Source organism: Puma concolor, chromosome A1, assembly GCF_028749965.1.
Source record: "Puma concolor isolate L17-30 chromosome A1, mPumCon1.1.hap2, whole genome shotgun sequence".
Lineage (NCBI taxonomy): Eukaryota > Metazoa > Chordata > Mammalia > Carnivora > Felidae > Puma > Puma concolor.
The window spans coordinates 213,542,585-213,565,913 of record NC_141667.1 but is presented as its reverse complement, the minus strand read 5'-3'; the positions used below and the strand labels follow the sequence as shown (position 1 = coordinate 213,565,913).

At 36.5% G+C, this 23,329-nt stretch overlaps 1 protein-coding gene across 2 annotated transcripts in view; it reads left to right on the top strand.

The window, feature by feature from the left end:
- The window catches only part of VWA8 (von Willebrand factor A domain containing 8), a 364,304-nt gene that overhangs the window by 49,760 nt on the left and 291,215 nt on the right, over window positions 1-23,329 (top strand). For both annotated transcript variants that reach the window (XM_086711392.1, XM_086711387.1), the window contains 2 exons: window positions 719-829; window positions 19,049-19,216. In XM_086711392.1, coding sequence (XP_086567518.1) covers window positions 719-829; window positions 19,049-19,216 — 279 coding nt within the window. The remainder of the gene's footprint in view (window positions 1-718; window positions 830-19,048; window positions 19,217-23,329) is intronic.

Sequence of the window (23,329 nt, the reverse complement as noted above, 5' to 3'; positions counted from 1 at the left end):
ATGGTTGTCACATGCAGGGAAAAATGACGTTAGGGATGGAGAAATTATTCTAAAAGAAATGGATTCTGGATGATTTCTCCTTCAAATCAAAAATGTTTGTTTTCTATGAAAGAAGTCTTTTTTTCCCTCTCCTCCTGCTTTCATCCTTCTTCATCTTTCCCCCCCTGCATAGCTATCTATGTGTGTCTTTCTTCTCTCTTCTGTTGACCTGACTACTGGTATTTACCTTATTTTCACACTTGGTAAAGTGTGATCTAATGTATCACAGACAGTTGGTAAACATTGGTTAATGGACTTAATTAATGTAGATCACCCTTTTAAAATAAGGTGAACATTACTTACTAAAATGGCTATCATTTGTAAAAAAAAAAAAAAAACAAACAAAAAAACACCAAGTTGGCAAGTTATTACTCGTGATATTTGAAAAGAATTCTATAGAAGACATTAAGATTTATAATATCTGATTATAATAATAATTGCTAAGGAAGTACATAATTATCAAGTAGTCAACTATTGGTGCAGTAAAGTAGAGCTCTGAGGAGAGGAACATACATGTTTTGATTAATGCTCAATGTTTTGCATTTTTCTCAAATCTAGGACTCATGATTTCATTTAAAATGCTCATCTCTGGGGCAGTGGCGTTGTCAGATAACTGGCTCCCAAGAATATGTTGGGAATTTGTTTTAATTATGGAACAATTTCACTCTCTGCTCTACAGGAGCTGACCAAACGGGAAGTTGAATACATTGCCCTATCAAGGGACACCACTGAAACTGATCTCAAACAGCGACGAGAGATCCGCGCAGGCACGGCTTTTTACATTGATCAGGCAAGTTCTTATCACACTCCAGCACATGAGTGTTTACTCCAGGGCTAGGCAAAATTGATTTTTAAAGTAGAAAGAGATTAGCTCACATAATAGTGAAAGATAGATGTACAGTGCTTTCTCTAGGCAGATTTAATTTAGATTTTTGGTTTCCTTGTTCTTAGAAATGCCTTCTGGGTTTAGCACTAAATAAAAAACTGCAGATGAAATTAGTGGTTCTAAAATGTTACCTAAAGAACAAGATGCTGATTTCTTAATTTTTAATTGTTTCCTACTACTTGCACATAGAAATTTGAATTTTTAAGAAAGAATTGAGATTTTAATATAGGAAGTTCTCTAGCACATTTATAACAGTATTCTCATTCTAAAAGTCAAGGAGTTAAAGGTATACTAAACATAATGAAACTAAATATATACTTTCAGGAACTATAGCTTTGTTTGAGGGAGGGTTTCTTAGGTACAGATTACCAACTATAATAATATTTTATGAATATTATAATGAAGCTTATTATACATTTCTTCAAATACATAGCTTAAAATATTAAATATTGTTATCCATTAGGAATACCTGATAGAAAAAAGGATAGAGACCTTATATAAGCAACTCATAGAGGAAAGATTTCAAATGTCCAATGTATTCATGGCAAGATGCTTCTTGTTTACAAAAATAAAAATTGAGGGGCGCCTGGGTGGCGCAGTCGGTTAAGCGTCCGACTTCAGCCAGGTCACGATCTCGCGGTCTGTGAGTTCGAGCCCCGCGTCAGGCTCTGGGCTGATGGCTCAGAGCCTGGAGCCTGTTTCTGATTCTGTGTCTCCCTCTCTCTCTGCCCCTCCCCCGTTCATGCTCTGTCTCTCTCTGTCCCAAAAATAAAATAAACGTTGGAAAAAAAAATTAAAAAAAAAACAAAACAAAAAAACAAAAATAAAAATTGAAATATTAATGAGCTGCTTTTTTTCTTTCAATTCTCATATTGGCAAAGATTAAAGAATTTGCTAATGTCCATTATTGATGAGGAAGAAGGAAGGAGGAACAGCATTGCTGTTGGTGCAATTTTGAAAGAAAATTTGGCAATATCTATTAAAAGAAAAGAAATTAAATATATCTGGACCCAGAAGTTACGTTTCTGGCAATTTTATCTTCTTCCAAATGTTATTCACATAAAGTATACATAGTTATATGCAATGGTATTTACGATAGCATTGTTCAGTATCATAAAACTGTAAGTGAAAACTGTAATAATGTATATTTAGGAAACTAGTTAAACTAAGTTAAATAAATAATGGCAAGTAGAATTCTTTATAGCCATTAAAAAGAATGAGATGAATCTATGTGAATCTATATAGATTACTATATGTAGTAATAGGAAAGAAGTCCAGGATAAAGCATAAAAAATAAAGTTGCAAGACAACATAGATAATATGATTGTATTTATGGTAAAAAGAAAAAGAAATATATAAATGTGTATGTGTTGGAAATTTCCAGGAGGATGCACAAGAATCAATTAAAAGAGCTGACTTCTGTGGAAATGTGACAGCATCTCGGGTGGGGTGAGGAAGGAATTTTCGTAGTTCTTTAAATTTGAAGCTTCCTCATGAGCACATTATTACTTTATAATTAAAAGAGTATACGTTTGACCTTTGAGCAATGAAGCAGTTAGGGGTGGTGACCTCTGCGTAGTCAAAAATCTGTATATAACTTTTAGCTCCCCCAAACTTAACTATTTACTAATAACTTATTGTTGATCAGAAGACTTACCAATAACTAAGTCAATTAATGTATTTTGTATAAGTATTATATACTGTATTATTACAATAATGTAAGAAAAAAAATAAAATGTTATTAAGAACATCATAAAGAAAACACATTTATAGTACTGTACTATGTTGACAAAAATCTGCATATAAATAAACCCATCCGGTTCAGACGCGTTATTCAAGGACCACGTGTAACTATAAAACAAAACAAAACAAAACACAGAGTGAAAGAATTTTTGGACACCAGAATATTCATATTGTCTCATAGATTACATATTAATTAGAAAAGAAAAAATGTGCTTAAAATGGAGAGATTTGGCTGTCACCACATGAAATGATGGTGATCACATTTAGCATCCTGTAGTGAGAAAATCTGAGAAGTTCATGTTTCCAATTAAAAAGCAATCCTTTGTAGATGAAGTGCACAAGTACATTTTAAAGAACGCTGTTTTGTTCACATAATGCCAAGGTTCACTTTATACGTAGTTTCTAATCACTCATGAGAAAAGATGTACCTTGACAATGCCTGCTTCTTTTCTGAACCCCGTGAGGCTGAGAGTAAGGAACTGGGGAGAGAGCTTAGAAAACAAGACTACAGCCTAAATAGTGCAGAGGAGATTGGGATAGATTTAATGACACCGAAAGAATTGGCTTTGTTTGGTAGAGTATAGATTTTAAAACATACTTTTTGAATGAATTTTATATCTGGATTGATTATTGCAATGCAAATAGTGAGGAAGAGAAAGTGGACTTTTATATGCTTATTATTTTAAAGGCACTTTAAGACTTTGTATTTCTTGAAGCATAAAGTAAATTATTTAGATAACACTATGTAATATACTCTCCCTGCTGTTCTAAAAAGCATATTTTTAGGTGACATCTATTTTACAGTTTATAAAATATTTAAAGTGCTATTATAAATGTATGGTAGTATTTTTTCTTTGTTTTCTTGGCAAATCCTTCTTGTTATGACGAAAATCAGTTGTTCAGGATGTAATGCATTGACACCTTCAGAGCCTGTGATCATGGTATAGGAACATCGGTCCTTTTCCTGTTACTTCAGACTTGAGATTGTATCTGGTTTTCATATTTTTTCTTTTGTCTCTTAATAATCTTTATTCTTTGTTCATAATCAGATCTTAACAGTTCCTTGCTTACACCTGTGCAGTCTCATCACACCCAGAATAAAATCCAATCCCTTTAATATGCCTACAGTATTCTACAGGACTTAATCTTGTCTACCTCAGCTCCTTTCCCTCTTTCCCTTGCTTTCTAGGCTCCTGCTTACATGGTCTTGTTCTCTTAAAAATAGATTGAATGCTTTCCAGCTTCAGAACCTTTATACTTAATGTTCCCTCTGCCTAGTATGATCTCCCAGATTTGTATATTCCTGCTTCCTCATCATTCAGATTGTAAATTCTCAGAACATTTAACTAATCACTGATGATGCCCACCCCACTGCCATATATATAGCCCTAACATATTACACAATGTGATCTTCTGAGTATGGATCACTATTTGAATTTACCTAATTATTTCTTTGTTTCCATGTTTATTGTCATATTCCCCACTAGAATGTAACTTTCATGCTTAACTCTGACATCTAAAAACTGTCTGGAATATAATTGATGACAGATTTCTTATATTTAATGACAGATTTCTCCTTTGGATAATCAATGTTGTTAAATTTTCAAGTAAATTAAAAATTAAATTTTTAAGTAAATTTTTTTAAGTAAATAGGTTCTGGATAAGACCAGGATGCTCACCAGTGGAAAAATATTTGTCTTTTTGACGCCTGTTTGGAGTCCTCAGAATGAATAATTCCCATCTGAATTCTAGATGAAGTTGCCAATTGATTACCAGCTAGTCATATATTTGTTAGACTGAAAGGTCTTTATTTAGAAATTTCTTTTATTTATTTAATATTGTTAACCATAGTCATAGAACAGTAAGAATAATAAATATTCTTAAATTGATGTCTGGGATCAAGGGAAAGGCAGTATCTTCATTCATCAGTAGGTGATGGCTCTAACTTAGGTGGGCCAACATAGTTGGGAAAAATACCTGTGGCCATCAGGTGGGTGCTGGGAGAGGTTTGGATTTTTCAGTGTGGTCGATGTATGCACATATGACTGATGTTCAAGTAATTACTAATTGACATTTCAGCCAGAAACCTTGCCAAAACCTCCGATTCCAATTGAGGGTCATGACTATCAACCTAATCACTTATTTTCCTGTAGGATTAAAGATGATTGATGATAAAGTAAGAGGTTAAACTGAACTGCTACTCTTGAAGGTTGGAATTAGGTTAATAATTCTATAGTAGGGAATTTGTATTATTTTTTTCCAATGATATAAAAAATGTGGGGCACGTGGGCACCTCAGTCGGTTAAGCCTCCAGCTCTTAATTTCAGCTCAGGTCGTGATCTCACGGTTTGTGTCTTCGAGCCCCACGTGGGACTCTGCTCTGACAGTGTGGAGCCTGCTTGGAATTCTCTTCCTTCTTCTCTCTTTCTGCTCCTCCCCTGCTCTCTCTCTCTCTCTCAAAATAAATAAATAAATATTAAATAAATATTAAAAATGCTTTTTGTAGCTATATGTGTGTGTTTATATATATGTATAGTATTAATAAATATTTATCAAAATGACTCCTATGTGTCAGGCACTATCTAGGGACAGTGAGCAAAAGAAACAAATTCCTGTCATCATGGAGATTATGATTCAGTGGGGGAAACAAAAACATAGTAAAGAAGGATGGAGTGATAAGGTAAATGCTAAAGGGCATTAGGAGGAATATAAAAATTACTTTTTAGGAGCTCCTGGGTGGCTCAGTCAGTTGAGTGTCTGACTTGATTTGGGCTCAGGTCATGATCCTAGGGTCATAGGATCGAGCCTCCTGTCGGGCTCTGTGCTGAGTGTGGAGCCTGCTTAAAATTCTCTCTCCCTCTCTCTCTCTCTCTCTCTCTCTCTCTCTCTCTCTGTCTCTCTCTCTCTCTCTCTCTCTCTCTCCCCCTCTCCCCCTCTCCCCCTCTCCCTCTCCCTTTCCCTCTCCCTCTCCCTCTCCTCCTCTTTCCCCCTCTCTCCCTCCCCCTCTCCTCCTCTTTCCCTCTCTCCCCCTGTCCCCCTCTTTCCCTCTCTCTCTTTTCCCTCTCTCTCTCCCCTTTTCCCTCTCTCTTCCCCCTCTCCGCAGCTTGCGTGCTCTCTCTCTCTCTAAAATAAAATAGTAATAATAAAAAATAAAATTACTTTTTATCTTCCCCTTCAAGACTGACAGTGTAAACATTTTTTCTTTTTTTAAATTTTTTTAATGTTTATTCAATTTTTGAGAGAGAGAGAACTGTGAGCAAAGGAGGGGCAGAGAGAGAGGGAGACACAGAATTTGAAGAAGGTTCCAGGCTCTGAGCCGTCAGCACAGAGCCCGAAGCAGGGCTTGAACTCATGAACCGCGAGATCATGACCTGAGCCGAAGTCAGCTGCTTAACCAACTGAGACACCCAGGCGCCCCAGTGTAAATATTTTCTGTATTATTTTCTGTAATGCATATATGCATATCTATTTAATCAAGTACAATAATTTTTACAAAAAATGTATACCATGTATATAAAATTTTATAGTCTGCTTTTTAAAAAACCTGATATTTTATAAGGATCATCTTCTTATGACATTAGATATTCCTCAAAAGTATAATTTTTGGTGTCCATACAGTATTTCATCAAATAGGTGTGCTATTATTTATTGAACATTCTCATTTTATCCACATTCCCATTGTTGGTAATTTAGGTTCTTTCTAAGTTTTCACTCTTCTAAATAACACTTTGGTAAATATCATTGTACTTATATCTTGTAATCACTGATTATTTTTTAGGCTTGAATGTTAGAAGTGTAATTACTAATCAAAAGGTCTAGGCATTTTCAAGAATAATTCAAGAATAATATATATTGCCCAGTTGCTTTCCAGGAAGTATGTTCATGGTTTCTTGTCAGTGTTGGGTCTTTCTTTATATGTACTTTGACAAATTGATAGGTTTTAATTTGCGTTAAAAATTACTAAGTAGGCTGAGTCTTTTATATGTTTTTTTGGCTATTGCTTCTGTAAAACATCAGTAAATTGAGTGGATTTGGGAAAGGAGAAAGGGACTGATGAAATAACTTACAGTCTGTCGAGAAAATGTTGAAATTTACACTATGCTTGTCTATGTAGATATTTGCCAAAACGTATCCAATTGTTGATGTAAAGATAATTTAAATATTTTTTATATAGTTGCCTTGCTAAACAGATTATAGATTAAGCTTCTTAAAAAGAATTGGTTAGAGAACAAATAACAAAATTTATATGACTGGTATTTTGACACCCATGCAGAAATAAGGAGACTAAAAAATATTTTGTTACCCTATTAACTTTCCTTTGCCTCAGAAGATGAAATAGCCTGAAACAAACCCCTAAATCATTGATATTCTAACTCTTTAAAATTCTATTACTGTATATTTTTTCTTACCTTAGTTGTTGACATTCTCTTTATTAATTCTGTGTATTGCCATGTGACTCCAAAGAGCTGGAGTGGAAGACTTTAAGTCAATAGAAAATTGCTTGCATTACCGAAGTGTGAGCCAATAAAAATTAAGCTACAAATAAATTACATTTAAACTTTAATGTCTGGCTGGGAGGAGACACTCAAGATAATCTGGGGAGTAGAAAGGCAGGATGGGAAGTTCAAATGATTTTCTGTAGCTTTTTCTAAGCCAGGAACCCTTTTCACATTAGAATCTTGTTAATTTGTTTGATACGACACTGCAGTTCCGTAATGTGTGATGTATGTGTTTAACGTTAAGCATAAGAATGCATTTTAAATAATTATATAATATTAAAATTTTTTTTTTAATTTTTTTTTTTTTTTTTTTTTTTGAGAGAGAGAGGGCAAGGAGTGCGTGCTCATGTGAGCAAGGGAGGGGCCGAGAGAAGGAGACAGAGGATCTGGATCAGGCTCCATGCTGACAGCAGAGAGCCTGATGTGGGGCTCAAATTCACGGAACCACAAGATCATGACCTGAGCTGAAGTCGGATATTTAGCTGATTGAGCCACCCAGGCGCCCCAACAATCATATAATATTTTAATGTAGTCTCTTCTGTTTTGGCTTATTCTAGAGTCTCCCTTATTTAATAGAAAAAATTAGGGTTAACCTTTTTATTTTTTTTTTCAACGTTTATTTATTTTTTTTTTTGGGACAGAGAGAGACAGAGCATGAACGGGGGAGGGGCAGAGAGAGAGGGAGACACAGAATCGGAAACAGGCTCCAGGCTCTGAGCCATCAGCCCAGAGCCTGACGCGGGGCTCGAACTCACGGACCGCGAGATCGTGACCTGGCTGAAGTCGGACGCTTAACCGACTGCGCCACCCAGGCGCCCCAGGGTTAACCTTTTTATAATGCACTGCCTAAACATTGTAGGTCATTGAAAGCAATTCCTAATAAATTGAGTAACAGTGCTATTGATCAGAAAATAAGATTTCTATTTTGTGAAAATGCATTTTACTTATTTTAGCAAATGGGGAAAAACATTTACTTGTCAACTTAATCCTATTTGTGGATGCTGAAGCCACTTTCCCCACATAATCACTGTTAAAATTACAAAGTTGTATTTCAGAAGTTCATTGATAAATGAAGTATTCCGAATAAAATATTTATTTAGTATTCCAAATAAATATTTATTTCAAATAAGCTATCTGGAATTTGGAAGGCATCACCTACAGAAACAAGGCTATTGAGAGTGGCCGAACTCTGTTACTTGCACTAGGCCCTTTGTAACCATATGGTTATAATATGTTCTAATTGTCACTTGGATTGTTGGAAAAGGTCTCCCTATGTTCTGGCCTCTGTGTTAGAACTCAGGCCTCTGCTTCTTACCGTGTTGCCATCTTGCTCAGGCCAATTTTTATGTATTATACGATGTTAACTGCTTGGCAGATTTGTATAATTCATTAAAAAGATCAAGGCACATAATATAATGCTGTAGGTTAACTATAATGGAATTTAAAATAAAATATAAAAATCAAGGCATAAAAACAACTTTTACTGAGACCTCTGTGCTTCATGTGGCTGCGTCTAATCCTCAAAACATCCTTAGGAGGGAGGTGACTTCCCCGTCTTCTAAGTAAAGCAACCGAGTCTTGGCGGGCCATGGTCACGCAACTGATAAATAGCAGAGGTGGGATTTGAACCAGGATCTGTCCAATTCCAAAGTTTAGGTTCTTTTGTACCATATACTGTTTCCCTGAAAGGACAGTGATGATGATACTGCTAATGGCCACAATGACTACAAGGATTATAGTATTGCTAGTAATAACAGCTAATCATTTTGTAAAGCTTTACTGTGAGCCAGAGGTTATGGTCAGTCTTCCCCATAATCTGTGAAATAAGCACCATAAATAGTGTAACTTTAGAAAGAAGTGGAGGCTCAGAGAGGTAAAGGACTAACCTAAATTACCCACAGCCTGTAAGTGGTAGAGCAGTGAAAAACCAATTTGATCCTATTCTGATACTTTAAAATAAAGAACTTAAAATGTAACTGTTTTCGTTTTTCGTTGGCTTCATCAGTGCTGTTACACTGTAGCCATTCTGAGTCATTTGGAACCCTTTGGAGTCTATTTTCATTGAATTATGTCTATATTAATAATAATTTCTATTTATAGATTCGATCGCTTTAAATTTCTTTTTCCAGTACTGCTTTCTTTCATAAATAGTGACATTGTGCCGTACCCCTTGAGGATATTCTCATTTAGTAAATGAGGACACAGACCTCCAGACTAATTGTTTGCCTGAGGTCTTGTATCAAATCAGAAGCAAATCTAGAACAGGGGCTTAGACATTTTTTGATTTTTAGGTCATACAGCATCTTTTATCTTGAAACCCTTCATGCCTATGTGTTGGGTTGTTTAAAGCTGTGATATAAGATGGTTTGTCCAGAAGGATTCTTGCTGCATTTTTCTGGTTTCTCTTTGAGGAAATTAGGTCTCTGGAGGTTCTATAGCTTGAAGGGCAGGAAAGGATTCTTATGGTTGATGTATTTTCTACTTTGAGTAACTATCACAAGTATTCATTCTACATAAAATATGTATGCATTGCTCCCTTTTTTTTTTTTTTTTAGATTTCAAGAGAAAAAGTATACCACAATTATTTTATTTAAAAATCTGTATAGAAAAATTTTGAAATATGTAGCCTAAATCTCTCCTGCTGATAGTTAAACTTGTTCTGTTCTCTTCTTATAACAAGTGTGGGCATGGATAACTATTATCCTTCATATAAAAATTCTTCCTAAACTTACATAACAGCATCTTTTAACTGAGCCATTACATTTTTATTCCATAAACACTAAAAGCCCTCTGTGAGCCACTTTTGCTCCAGCCTGACATAAAAGGCAGGGTTCTCACCCCCTGAGGACCCGAGAATCTTGCTAGGGAGATGAAACAGGCATATGGGAGAACTAAGAAAACTTCAGCATTGTGGTTCCTCACATATGTGCTGAGCAAACAGAGGGCAAAGAGGGCACCAGTGTAAGGAGGGTAAGATGTTTGGATCTTTCTTGGGCACAAAATTTGTAAAATCTTTTTTTTTCTCATGCATCTCCAATTAAGTTTGAGACTGACAGCAGGGTACAATATGTACTATTACTTAATGGATTTACTATGTAGCTGTTTTTAACATTCTTCACCGATGTGATGAGATTGTATTAATAAAGTTTGACAGTACTTATTAAAGTATTTTCATCATTCTATAGACTATTTTAAGGAAGACTACAGGAAGAAAGATGATACTGAATTAGTAACTAGCATAATTTCTATAAATTCAGTGATTCAGATTTTGTTACTAAAAAGCATCTTCATAAGGTTTTCTCCTTTTAGCCAGTGTTCTTGCCTACATTAAAAATTTTTAATTTGCATATATATACTGGGTCTATCAGGGCAAGTTGAGAAGAAAGTTAAAAATCTTGGGTGATCCTTTGCATGATAAGTTTTTTCTTTCTTTTTTTTTTTGTAAAAAAAAAACCACTCTTACACATTTATATTCCTCTTCTTATAGTCCTATCTCCTATAGTCCTATAGTAGCCATTCTCATTGCCGCTTAAATTGTGTGTAAAATAAGTAAATAATTTAACATTGAGTTAACAAGAAAAAAGCTTAGGAGGATTTTTAAAAATAATATTCTTAATAACGTTGAGGTAAGTTGTGCAATCATAGTTCTTAGTGTTGAAATAGAATTTACAGATTGCATGATTCAGTCTGTCACTTCCAGCAGGTAAAATACCATCATCTTTAGGACAACTGAGAATTAGAGATACTGAGATATGGTGCCTGTTCCAATTGACTCTTTTAGTAAAGCGAACAGGAAGTGAATGAAGGCTCCTGTTGGGATGGTGGATTGTGGATGGGAAGGGTGATGGATGCATGAGATATTTAGAGGTTACACTTACATTGTTTGAGACATGAGAAGTAATGAATTCTGTATGGCAGAAGAATCAATGAAATTTTAATTGAAAAAGACATCAGGAAAAAGGCCTGATTTAGGAAAGAAGTCATGATTTGATTCAGCATGTTGAGTTGAACACCTGTATGGAGATGTTAAAAACAATATTTGGAAATGGGAGTGTAGAGCTCAGGAGGAAGGTTAGGATCTCACAGTATATTTCTCAAGAATAAGGAAATAAGGAAAATGAAACAACTGTTACCTGTTGTTGTTGCTGTTTAGTTGATGTAGCACATATCATAGCACCTGCCATAATGGGTACTAGATGAGTGAATGAGGATTTGTGGGAGTAGGCTAGGTCTTTGCCAATGAAGTAACAAGTGAGAAAAGAGGAGGGGAAAAAGTTAAGGGTAGAGCCTTGGGAAATGCTTGATTTTTTTCTTTTCTTTTCTTTTCTTTCTTCTTCCTTTTTTTTTTTTTTTTTTTTTTTTTTTTTTTTTTTTTAAGAGAGCAGGAGTCAGAGGAAGGGCTGGGGAAAGGCAGAGGGGAAAACCTACTTAATAAATGTTTAAGGCAGAAGATGAAGCATAAGATAAGATCAAGGGAAGAGGGTTGGAAAAAGAACATGAAGATCAAGAAAATACCTGATTTTTGGCTGTTTGATTTTTATTGCTTGCAAGTGAACAGTTTGAGTAAAATAAGGGTAATGGAGGCTTATTAGAGGCAGTGTGTATGTGGACTGTTTTTCAAGGGGCTTGAAGATGAAGAGAGGATCTTAAGAGGTATCAGGAGACTGTAGGTTTTATTCAAGTACAGATATGTTTGTAGAAGAGAAAGAATTTGAAAATGCAATTAAGAGGTCATATAGTTGGTGGAAGATTTTGGAGGAGGTGGGAGGGGCTGCCACTAAGCTCAAGGTAGGTAGAGGTAGTCTTAGAGCCAGGGTTGGGGGTGGGGGGGAGGAGTGATTGTCAAGAACAGAAATCAGAGTAGAGTAGAAAGATGAGGACACAGAGGGGCTGTGTGATGGAGGGAAGAAAAGTCATGGAATCTCAATTCAGATGACTTTAATCATCATGGGAAAGTACTGGACAAAATCATGTGAAAGAGTTGAAAAAGACTGGCAGCTTGGCTTGGCAATAACTTTTATAGGATGTGAAGGAAATTCTTTCTAAATAGTAGTGAGGATTTAGCTGAAGTTGAGCAATGCGAATTTGTAGTGGCCTCTCCTCACATTTTATCAGAGATTTGTAATAGAGCTAATGGAAGGAACAGATGTTCCATCTCTAGAACATTGTGATTGTCTTCCCCAAATCATCCCATGGACTTATGAATTAAGGACTTTTAAAATAAGGTTCTTAAAAGAAGAAGCATATTTACTTGGGGTTTAGTAATTAGGTAAGAAATTGCATAGTTCTCTTATTCTCTTTCTTTTATTCCTTAGTCCTAGACAGGGGATTATAGCCTTTTCAGTATATGACACATTGTGGACCTTTCTGCAGGTTAGTAAAGATAGGGCTAACTCATTATTTTTGATAGCTGTGTAGTAGTTCATCCTATTGATTTATTAAGGTATATTTTGCCAATCCTCTAGCGTGGCATTTGGGGTTTTTTTGCAATTATAAAATTGTTTTCATGTATCACTGTATATTTTCCTGACTATTCTCTTAAGATAAAGTCCTTGAAATAGAATTGTTGGATTAATGAACATAGCCATTTACATTTTTTAAAATATTGTGCCAAATTATTCTCCATAAGGTTGTCATTTTGTACATAGACCAACCACAAATGAGAATGCCAGTTTCCTCTTAACCTTACCAACACTGGGTATTATCATTCTTAAATCTTTGCCAGGTTGAAGTTCTAGAAACATCTTGTTTTACCCTGTAGCTCCTTGTTAACCAATGAAATTGAAAATATTTTATTATGGTGTTCATTGGTATTTTATAGCAGTACTATTCATTTCTTAATCTGAAAAAAATCTTTTTATATTAAACATTTATTTGGCCTTTGTTATATATGTTGCAAACATTTCTTCTAAGTTTTCAGTCTGTGTTTTAATTTTTTTGTTTACTACATGTAAAAATTTTAATGTAATAATATTGTCTTTTCCTTATTGGCATCTGCTTTTGAATTAGCAGAAAGAATTTCTGTGCTTTAAGATTACTTAAAAAGTCACATGTTTTCATGTAGTAATTATGTAGTTTTACATTTACCATTAAATTTTTTTTTTTTTTAATTTTTTTTTTCAACGTTTTTATTTATGGGACAGACAGAGACAGAGCATGAACGGGGGAGGAGCAGAGACAGAGGGAGACACAGAATCGGAAACAGGCTCCAGGCTCCGAGCCATCAGCCCAGAGCCTGACGCGGGGCTCGAACTCCCGGACCGCGAGATCGTGACCTGGCTGAAGTCGGACGCTTAACCGATTGCGCCACCCAGGCGCCCCTACCATTAAATTTTTTAATTCATTTGGATTCCTTTTCCAAATTCCTAATTTCCACTATTTTGAAATGCCATTTTTCTCATATATTAAAATCTTTAAGAATTTTCGTTAACTAGGTTTTAAATATGGAAAAGGTAGTCCATGTGATCAGGGCAAAAAAAAAATGCACGTGGTACACAGGATTCACATGAAAGAATCTCTCACCCCTTATTCTCCTTTCCCAGTGTTTCTTGTTCATACATTATATTTCTACATATACTACATCATACCATTTTATTCTATTCTGTTCATTTGCCTATGTATTCATTTTTTTCATCTATTTTTTAAATTAAAGTCTCCCCTTTATTCTTTTACAGACCTTCCTGGCAGTGTTTCTAATGAATTATTAAGGGGAAGTTAGAGACATTTAGAAGGCACTGTCAGAAACTGGATCCTTGCCTGATTCGTTTTTCTTACATTAATATTTAGTTGGGGAAAGAAAGAACTTAGGCAATTTTTTGTAAGTAAAATAAAAAACAATTTTGTTAGTGAAACAAACAAAAAAAAAGAAGCTTAAACTAGAGTTTGTTACATTTTCAAAACGATTTATCAAGAAGTGTCAGTTACTGATTGCATCACATAGGGATCATAGTACAATAATGGGTTATGTTGAACTACCTCTTTCTCTACGTAAATTTAGGCAAAAGACTAGTTCACTGCTACTCGGTTCCAGAGATTTCTTTGATATGACAGTGTACTGCCACTAGGATTTGTAGTAGTAGTCATGGCACTTCTGACTCCAAACGTATGGGTTTTCTGCACCAAGCAGTTCTCCAATTCCCTGCAGACACCAGCTGGGTATCCCATAATTTAATTCCATTCGGACACTAACTACCTGGAGTTAACACAGACCCCACAAGTTAGGGGTCAGTCCAAGACTGGCCCCATTTCAAGATGCCAGTCACAAGTTTGAGTCATCCATACTTCTGACTGTCGGGCTGTATGTAAGTGATTCTCACAACCCCCTCCTCCAGTTTAATAATTTGCTAGAATGTCTCATAGGACTGAGGGAAACACTTCTATTTACTGGTTTGTTATAAAGGACATAGTAAAGGATAGAACTGAATAGCCAGATGAAGAAGTGCATTAGGTGGAGACAGGAAGGGTCCTAAGCGTAAGAGCTTCTGTCCCTGTGGCATTTGCAGTGTGCCACCCCCTGACATGTGGATGTGTTCACCAACCTGGAAGCTCTCCAAATCTTATTGTGTAGTGCTTTTAAGGGGGTTCCAATACGTAGACATGAGTCATTAAATAAATCAGTGGCCATTAGTGATTAATTAAATCTTGCCTCTCTGGGGCTGGGGCCTAAAGTTCCAGCTCAAACTATACGGTAGGTTTTTCGGGCAACCAGCCCCAACCCTAAAGCTATTTAGGGGCCATTCAAGATATGTCTTATTTGCATAAACTCAGGTGTGTTTGAAAGAGGTTTATTTTGAATAAAAAGGACTCCTCTCACCCCTGTCACTCAGTAAATTCCAAGGGTTTTAGGAGCCTGCATCAGGAACTGGGGATGAAGACCAAATATATATTTCTTATTATATCACAATATCACAATTGATTTGAAAAATAATATGAATTTGGGGAAATGTGATTGTAGTTACTTCTAGAAGTCTTTAAGGCACGCTGCAGAGTCACATAAACTTTGAGTTGAATGGAATTGCTTGTGTGTGTATAAATGTATTGTGCAGATTTTGTTTTTCTAAATAGGCACACAACAAATTCTAAGGCCTAGTAAAACTAAACTCCGAAGTTAAAATCATCTGTGTTTGCATTATTCATTGACCTCTTCTTCATCGACTCCATTTCTCCATCACTTAAGGATAGGTTAAAATTTTAGCATTACCATTTTCAAGCTGTATAACCTGTCTTCAGTTGAACAACTGGGTAAGATATTGTGTACTTTAATTTTTTTTAATGTTTATTTTTGAGAGAGAGACAGAGCGTGAGCAGGGGAGGGGTAGACAGAGAGGGAGACACAGAACCCAAACGCAGAATCAGAGGCAGGGTCCAGCCTCTGAACTGTCAACACAGAATCCAGTGGGGGGCTCAAACTCACAAACCCTCAGATCTTGACCTGAGCTGAAGTCCAGCGCTTATCCGACTGAGCCACCCAGGCACCCTGATATTGTGTACTTAAGAAGACTGTCATGAAGATTAAATTAAATAGCATAAATGGAAGAACTTGATACATACATGCCAGTTATTACTCTGTAGAGACCCTACCACTTTCCCTTTCAGTAGTTGGATCAAACTATCTCCAACATCAAGTACCAACTTCTTCAGTTTTATTTCAGTAATTATGCACTCTCTTTTCTGTCTTTCTCTACCAGCTCTTCCTCATCACCATTTGAACATGTTCAATTTCTTGCTTCATTAAAAAAAAAAAAAAAAAAAAAGCTACCATCATCTACACTGTCCCCAGCTGGCAGCAGCCCGCCTCTCCCTTCTTTTCATGGCCAGTCATTTTGTAGAATGTTGCTCAACTTGGGCTTGTCTTATGTTTCCTCATGAGTTGATTGAGATCGTGCATTTTTAGTAAGGATACTGTAGAAGTGATGTTGTATCCCTCTCAGGGCATTATGTTAAAACTTTAGTACGTGAAATTGATACATCTCTTTAGTGGTAATGTTAATTTTGATCACTTGGTTAAGGTGGTAACTACCAGCTTCCTCCACTGTTGCATTATTTTTCCCTTTGTCTCTTTGAGTCTCTACAAATATTCCATTTCTCGTCATACTTTTACCCACTAATTTTACCATCCATTGATGATTCTTGTTTCCAGTAGTTACTGTTATGGGGATTTTCTATCAGTTTTTAATAGTAGAGGTTCTTAACTTGTGGTTTCCGTGATATACATATTTTGTATCCATATACATACATATTTTGCTCATGCATTTTACTTGGAGAAGAGGTACAGCATTTGTCAGGTTTCCAAGAGGTCTTTAGATAGTATTTTCTTTTTTCATCTATCACTACTTTCTCAACTTTATGGTCACAGCAGCTATATCCATTAGAGCAGATGAAAGGAATTCCTTATGTATTTGGCTTCTGTTTCTGGTCTTTCACTGTAGCTTATTCCACATCTCTCTGAAAAGATTCTGTACATAAGAAACCAAAATATACCTGAGGTGAATAAAAGCAGTATTTGTTGTTGTCTTATGTTGTCTAGACTTTGTCTTCCCTGGCCCACAATTGGGAAACCATTAAATTTTGATATCTGTATTTCTAGTTTTATGTCAGAGAACATGTATTTTCATCTTTATGAAGTTTTTAAAAGTCAGATACAGAATTTAGCCTGTCTTGTAACAAAGGTTGATAAAACTTTTTAAAAGAATATTGCCACAGGTTGTGATAGCTTAATTGTAATTGTTTCTCTTTTATTACAAGTTATGCTTTCTTGGAGTAAATAGATTCTCGTGAAAGAAAGCTTTATTGAGACCTTAGCTGAAACATGAATTTTTATAAGAATTTTTATTTTTAATTCCAAAAACATTTCTATGGTTTTGTCTTTTATACAGCTGGCAAAAATGAGTTTCTTATATTTTTGTTTTTTAGGAAATACTATATCACTTATATGCATGCATTTTTTTTTTAAATAAAGGTATTATCACAAGATGGCTAGTTTGGCAGAAAAGAATTAAAATATATGTGATAATTATAATTCTGAAGGATTATGCATGAATTTATGTTATTTAATGGGATGATCATATTGAGTCTAATGTAGTTTTCATAAAAGTTTATATTAAAAAATTTTTTTAATGTTTATTTATTTTTGAGAGACAGAGAGAGACAGAGCACAAGCAGGGGAGGGGCAGAGAGAGAGGGAGACACAGAATCCGAAGCAGGCTCCAGGCTCCAAGCTGTCAGCACAGGGCCCAATGCGGGGCTTGAACTCACAAACCGTGAGATCATGACCTGAGCCGAAGTCGGTGCTTAACCGACAGAGCCAGCCAGGTGCCCCTAAAAGTTTATATTGTTAAACAATACATAAATATCTGAAATAAACTAAATTCTACAATACAGTGTAAAATTCAACATTTTGTTGCAACAATGCTTGATTAAACAATGTCTGTTTTCTTTTCCACACTTGGAAAGTCAATGCTTTGCTGTTTGAGAAATTTCTTAGGAAATTTCTTGGGGAGCTTGGACTTAGTAGGGAGGAGATCTGAGAGGTAAGGGGGAGCCTGAAGTAGAGAGGTGGTAGAAGGGATGAGTTCAAGAAATATTAAAGAAGATAAATCATCAAGGACATGGTGATAAATTGAATATAGGAGGTAACATAGAAATCAAAGATCCTGGCATGGGTGAATGGTCTTCCCACCTTAAATAGAAAGTATGAGAGGAAGAGCAGATTTGGGGGAAAAGATGATGTGCTCAGTGTTGCACAGGGGAGGCTGAGGTGAGCTTGTGGTTGGAGACATCCATGTGATGGGGGGACTGTGGTCGAGCTTGGAGGAGCTCAGGATTAAAGAATCATCTGCATAAAGGTGATTGGAACTTTGTTACTGAGTGAGATTACTCAGGCCAGACCTCATAGAGTAAGAAGTGTTGTGGGTTAAAGATGTGATTCTTGGATTACCTACATGGAATGGACAGGCAGAAAAAGAGAAACAGTTTTGTAAGAGAATGCAGTGGCATGGATGCCAAGGAAGGAGACTTTGAAGGAGAGAGTGAGAACATACATTTAGCACATTAATCCTCTGCCTGTTGTTGAATGAGCAGGAGAAATGTCATTGAGGTTTTCTTCCTCTTTTTCTTCAATCAGATTTTCAAGGGTTTTGACCCAAAAGAAGTTTTTTTCTATTTTGTTCAGGATTTATCAATTAAAGAAAGATATTTTTTTCACATCCTTAGTACATTTTTGTATTATAGTTTTCCTGTCTCTTACCATTTGGGACCCACTTTATTTCCTATTTTTCTCTATTACTAATTTTTTTAACTTTACATGGAAGACTTACAGGACTATGGTTATAACCAGTCTGACGTAAAACCTGACTCTTTCTGGTTTGGTAAGTTTGTAATGTTGTCAGCTTTGAACATTACACTAAAGCTGAATTCATTTTGTTGGTGACTCTGTTTGAAAGCTCACAATCCCCGCGAGTGCTCACCTAGCTTATTTGATCCTCACCAGAAGCTTATGGGATAGATACCCCAGATTGTAATCTTCATTTCTTTGTTCTAGTTAAGGAATTCATTTTCTTGTTTAATTATGTGACTGATTCAAAGACAGCTCCTAGTTGTCTATTTCACCAGGCATATGTCTAAAATGTTGCAGCTGAAAGAAAACTCAGAGATCATTTCTTCTCATCTCTCCATTTTATAACTAGTGAAACAGGCCTAAAGAGAGAATCACTTGCCTAAGATCACATGGGCAGATAAAGCAAAATCAAGGTCTGGAACCCAGCTTTCCTGATTTCCTGGTCCCTATAATAACGACCACAAGTGTAATTTGCATTACAAGTAAAATTAGGCCATGCTCTGGAATCTTCAATATGCTCATGTTGCTTTTGTTTCTTGGAAATAGTGTGCGGTTCGTGCAGCCACAGAAGGCAGAACTCTCGTTTTGGAAGGCTTGGAAAAGGCGGAGAGGAATGTTCTGCCTGTTTTGAACAACTTGCTGGAAAATAGGGAGATGCAGCTTGAAGATGGACGCTTCCTAATGTCTGCAGAGCGTTACGACAAACTCCTCCAAGTAAGAAAAGAAAACTCTGGCTCCCTTATCTTGGCTATTGAGCTATGGATGGTGCTGTTTGTTGTATAAGACATGATTGTATCAGAGTGAGGACAGTGTTCAGGTGGCTCATGTCTGTGGTGAATTGCTGCAGTTACGGTCATGAGGTTGCAGTTTCACAAGGTTCTTCGGTTTGCAGATCATATTAGACAACCTCTCAGATTTTTAGTTTGGTTTTTTTTTGCCCATGTAATAACTATTTTTTCTTTTTTCCCTCTCCTTTAAATTCTGTCTTCTCTGGGTGCCTGGGTGGCTCAGTCAGTTAAGCGTCCGACTTCAGCTCAGGTCACGATCTCACGGTCTGTGAGTTCGAGCCCCGCGTCAGGCTCCGGGCTGATGGCTCAGAGCCTGGAGCCTGCTTCCGATTCTGTGTCTCCCTCTCTCTCTGTCCCTCCCCCGTTCATGCTCTGTCTCTCTCTGTCTCAAAAATAAATAAACGTTAAAAAAAATTAAAAAAAAAAATTCTGTCTTCTCTTTTTCCCTCCTTTCCTATCTTCCTTTTCTGTCCTTCAACAACTATGTACTGAAAGTCTAATGGCTTCTAGACAGTGCTGGGAAGACAGAGCTGAATAAAGTGTAGTTCTTGCCCTCCAGAAGCTCAAACTCCAGGAGATACTGCCAGAATTGAATATGATATTTAAAAGATACCTAGATGATCCAAGCTATCCATATCTGATGCCTAGATAATTGTAAGAGCCTCTTAAAAAGCCCCAATTTCATTCTGGCTGCCCCACAGCAGTCAGTGATCACTTTAAAACGTGGGATGGATTAGGTCAGACCTCTCTGTTCTAAACCCTCTCCTCACTATGAAAAAAGTTTTACAATGGAGAATAGGGTCTTGTCTGATCTGGGCTCTTACTGCCTCTTGGGGCTTATCACCTGCTATCCTTTTTTATTCCACTCCAGCTGATAGTATTCTCTTTACTAAAACTTAAACCTGCTGGGTAGGCATTCTCCTAGTGCTTTGCCAGTCACTTTGCTCTTCCAGAATGGTTTTTCTCCAGATATCTGCCTGCTCACTTCTATACTCCTTCAAGCCTTTGCTCAAATGTTACGTTATTGATGAAGTCTGCTCTTACCTACTATTTGACATTGCATTGTCCTCTGCCCCCATGCTCCCTGACCCTGCTCTATTCATTGCCTTAGTCTTCTGACATCCTACATGATTTACTGACTTGCAATGTTTTAGTTCATTCACTGCCTCCCTCTACTAGATTGCAACTTTCACTAGGGCAGGGCTTTTTGTCACTGATGCTATTTCAAGCTCTTAGAACAATGCCTGGCACTTGGTGGGTGCTCAATAACTATTTGTTGAATGAATGGATAGATAGGGGCAATACTTTAAATGCTGTGATGCCAGTTGATACAAAAAGAAAAACAATAAGAGAGTGTGGGGCCCTTTAGAGGCTTTGGAGAAGGGCTTCACGTGACGTCACAAAAGGACAAAAAAGGGCTCATAGAGCCCTTGCTCTAACCGAGAGCTCTGCCTCTGTATTCCATGACTTAGAGTCTCTCTGACACCTGTGCTGTCATGTGTGACATACATATGTATGCTAATTTTATTGCCCCAAGTTGGCTACAGATTGCTGAAGAGCAGAATCTGTGTCTTATGTTTCTTCTAGATACAGCTAATACAAGCCCAGGACACACTAGGCACTAAATGATACATGTTGACACCAGAGGGTCTGATTGACCTGATGCTCCAAGGCTGGCAGGACCGGAAATACCTCTTTCTGATTTCCACTGTGCAAGTCTGTTTTCTCAGAAATCTGTCTTGCTATCCTTTTAGCACTGTTTCTTTACTGTTTATGGGAGTTTCTAGATGCTATTTTCATTGTGCGGTATAGTTGTCTTGTTTTGGACCTCTATCTGAAGATGGCATCATGCTAATATAATTAGAAGGGGACAATTGAGGATTTAATTGGTAAGAAAAGTTAAATTTATTCATTCATTCATATTGTTATAGTTAATTTACTAAAAGACGATTCTTTAAATTTATTTTAAATTTTAATTAATATTTTACAAATAAAATGACTTCAAATAAATATATTAATTTATATTTATTGCTTTTAGAGTAGGTAGATATTGGTGTATGCAAGACATTTTCTCTTTAGATACTTTCTAATTATAAAAGAACTATTATTTGCCCCTGTATACTTATTTGCTATTTTTTTTTAGTTATTTCCCATTTTTTAATAGATTTTTTAAAAAATATTTATTTTTGAGAGAGGGAGAGAGCACAGGAGAAAGCAGGGAAGGGGCAGAGAGATAGAGAATCTCAAGCAGGCTCTGCACTATCAGTGCAGAGCCCGATGGGGAGGCTCAAGTTCACAAACCACGACATCATGACCTGAGCCGAAATCAAGAGTCAGACACTTACATGTGCCCCGTTATGTGCCATTTTTAGTAAATGATTTAGAGTTTAGTAAATGATTTCATATTCAGAAATGGATTTTTTTTTAAGTATAGAAGTTACTTCACAATAAAAGTTTGATATATTCTTTGTGTGAGAATTTTTGCAGAGGTATTGAACATTTTACTTTATGTAAGAATTTGAGATACGGGGTCAAGAGGGTTTTAGTATACAAGGAGTGCTTGTTATTATTGAGAAGGATGTATTACATTGTTTTTCCCAATGTAAATATCAGTATAAATACATAGTTTTAATTCATAATTGTCATTTCTATATTTATAGAATCTGTCTCATAGGAATGTCATAGAATATAGGCAAGATCCCTTCACAGAACATCACCACCTTAAGACAATTTCTATGATAAAAGGATTTCAACACCATTTAAGTCCCACTTATTTCTAGCTAGATTCAATGTACTAAATTTGAATGTTTCAAAATGTTAATGGTTTCATAGAGGTGTTTGTAGTAGAATTTTGTTGTTACGGAAACGGATATAATCAGTCTGTATAAATTTCATTTATATCCAGATTATTATTTTTGGGTAAGTGGAAAATAAAAATATTTAGCTCTCTGAAGATTACACTCTTGGCTTTTCAGATGGTCTAGATCCAGACTCTTGTTTTCTAGCACATGTGACATAGTATCACTGTTAGTCCTGTTAATTAAATGTGGGGTCATAGGTTTGGTTATGTTTTTAAATTACTTCATGCAATCAAAAAACATTTGTCCTATTATGTTTAAGAGGTAATAAGTCCTCTCATGAGCCTGGATCCAGCATGAGGTGGTAATGAACAGAAGTCAATGCACACATGCATAATGGTAGAAGCTTGCATAGGATAGAGCGGAGGGGTACAAAAATGGTTCTGATGGAGGGAGAGGTTAGAAAGAGGCCCATTTTAGTGACGATGTTCTTTGTGCTGAGCTTTAAATGATGCTTGTATTTCTGCTGTGCGAAGTGGAAAGGCGTTCCAAGCAAGTGGGGCAGTATTGGTGAAGCAGCATGGTGTGTCTGGAGAGCCACCATTGTGACATGGACTGGAGCACAGGGTTGGGGAAGGCAGGCTAGGGGGTGGCTATGCAGTGGTTGATGAGAATAGGAGATTCGGACATGAATCCGGCCAGGAAGGGCCTTGAGTGTCCGTTAAGAGTTTCTACACTGTCATATGGGCTGCATCCCCCCACCCCCCGAAGATATACTGGAAACTGAGGACTTGTCTCTCAGAATGAACATGTACATGTTCTTATAAACTTTATAAGTTCCAACAGCTGAGGACAGTGAAGAGCCATCGATAGGGTCAGGCAGAGAGGGAAGACATGACATCTAACCGGTGCCTACTGTGGACCAGTTGCTTTCAAACGGCCATAGTAATGCTGGTGATATTATTCCCACTTTATGGATGACAAAGCTGAGCGTCAAAGGGTATAATAACATGCTCTTGGTCACTTGACTAGAGTTTATGCTGAGCGCTAGAGCCAGGATTTATCACTCCAAACCCTGTGCTATTTCCATTCTCAACTCCAAAATATGCTAGTTGCTGGACAATGGGGAGTTATAGAATTCCTTTGAACATCAGTTTGCTCATCCATAAAAAGGAATTAAGTGTTTATTTGCATTCTGGTAAAAGTTAAATGAGTAAAATTCTTTGAAAGTACTTACCGTG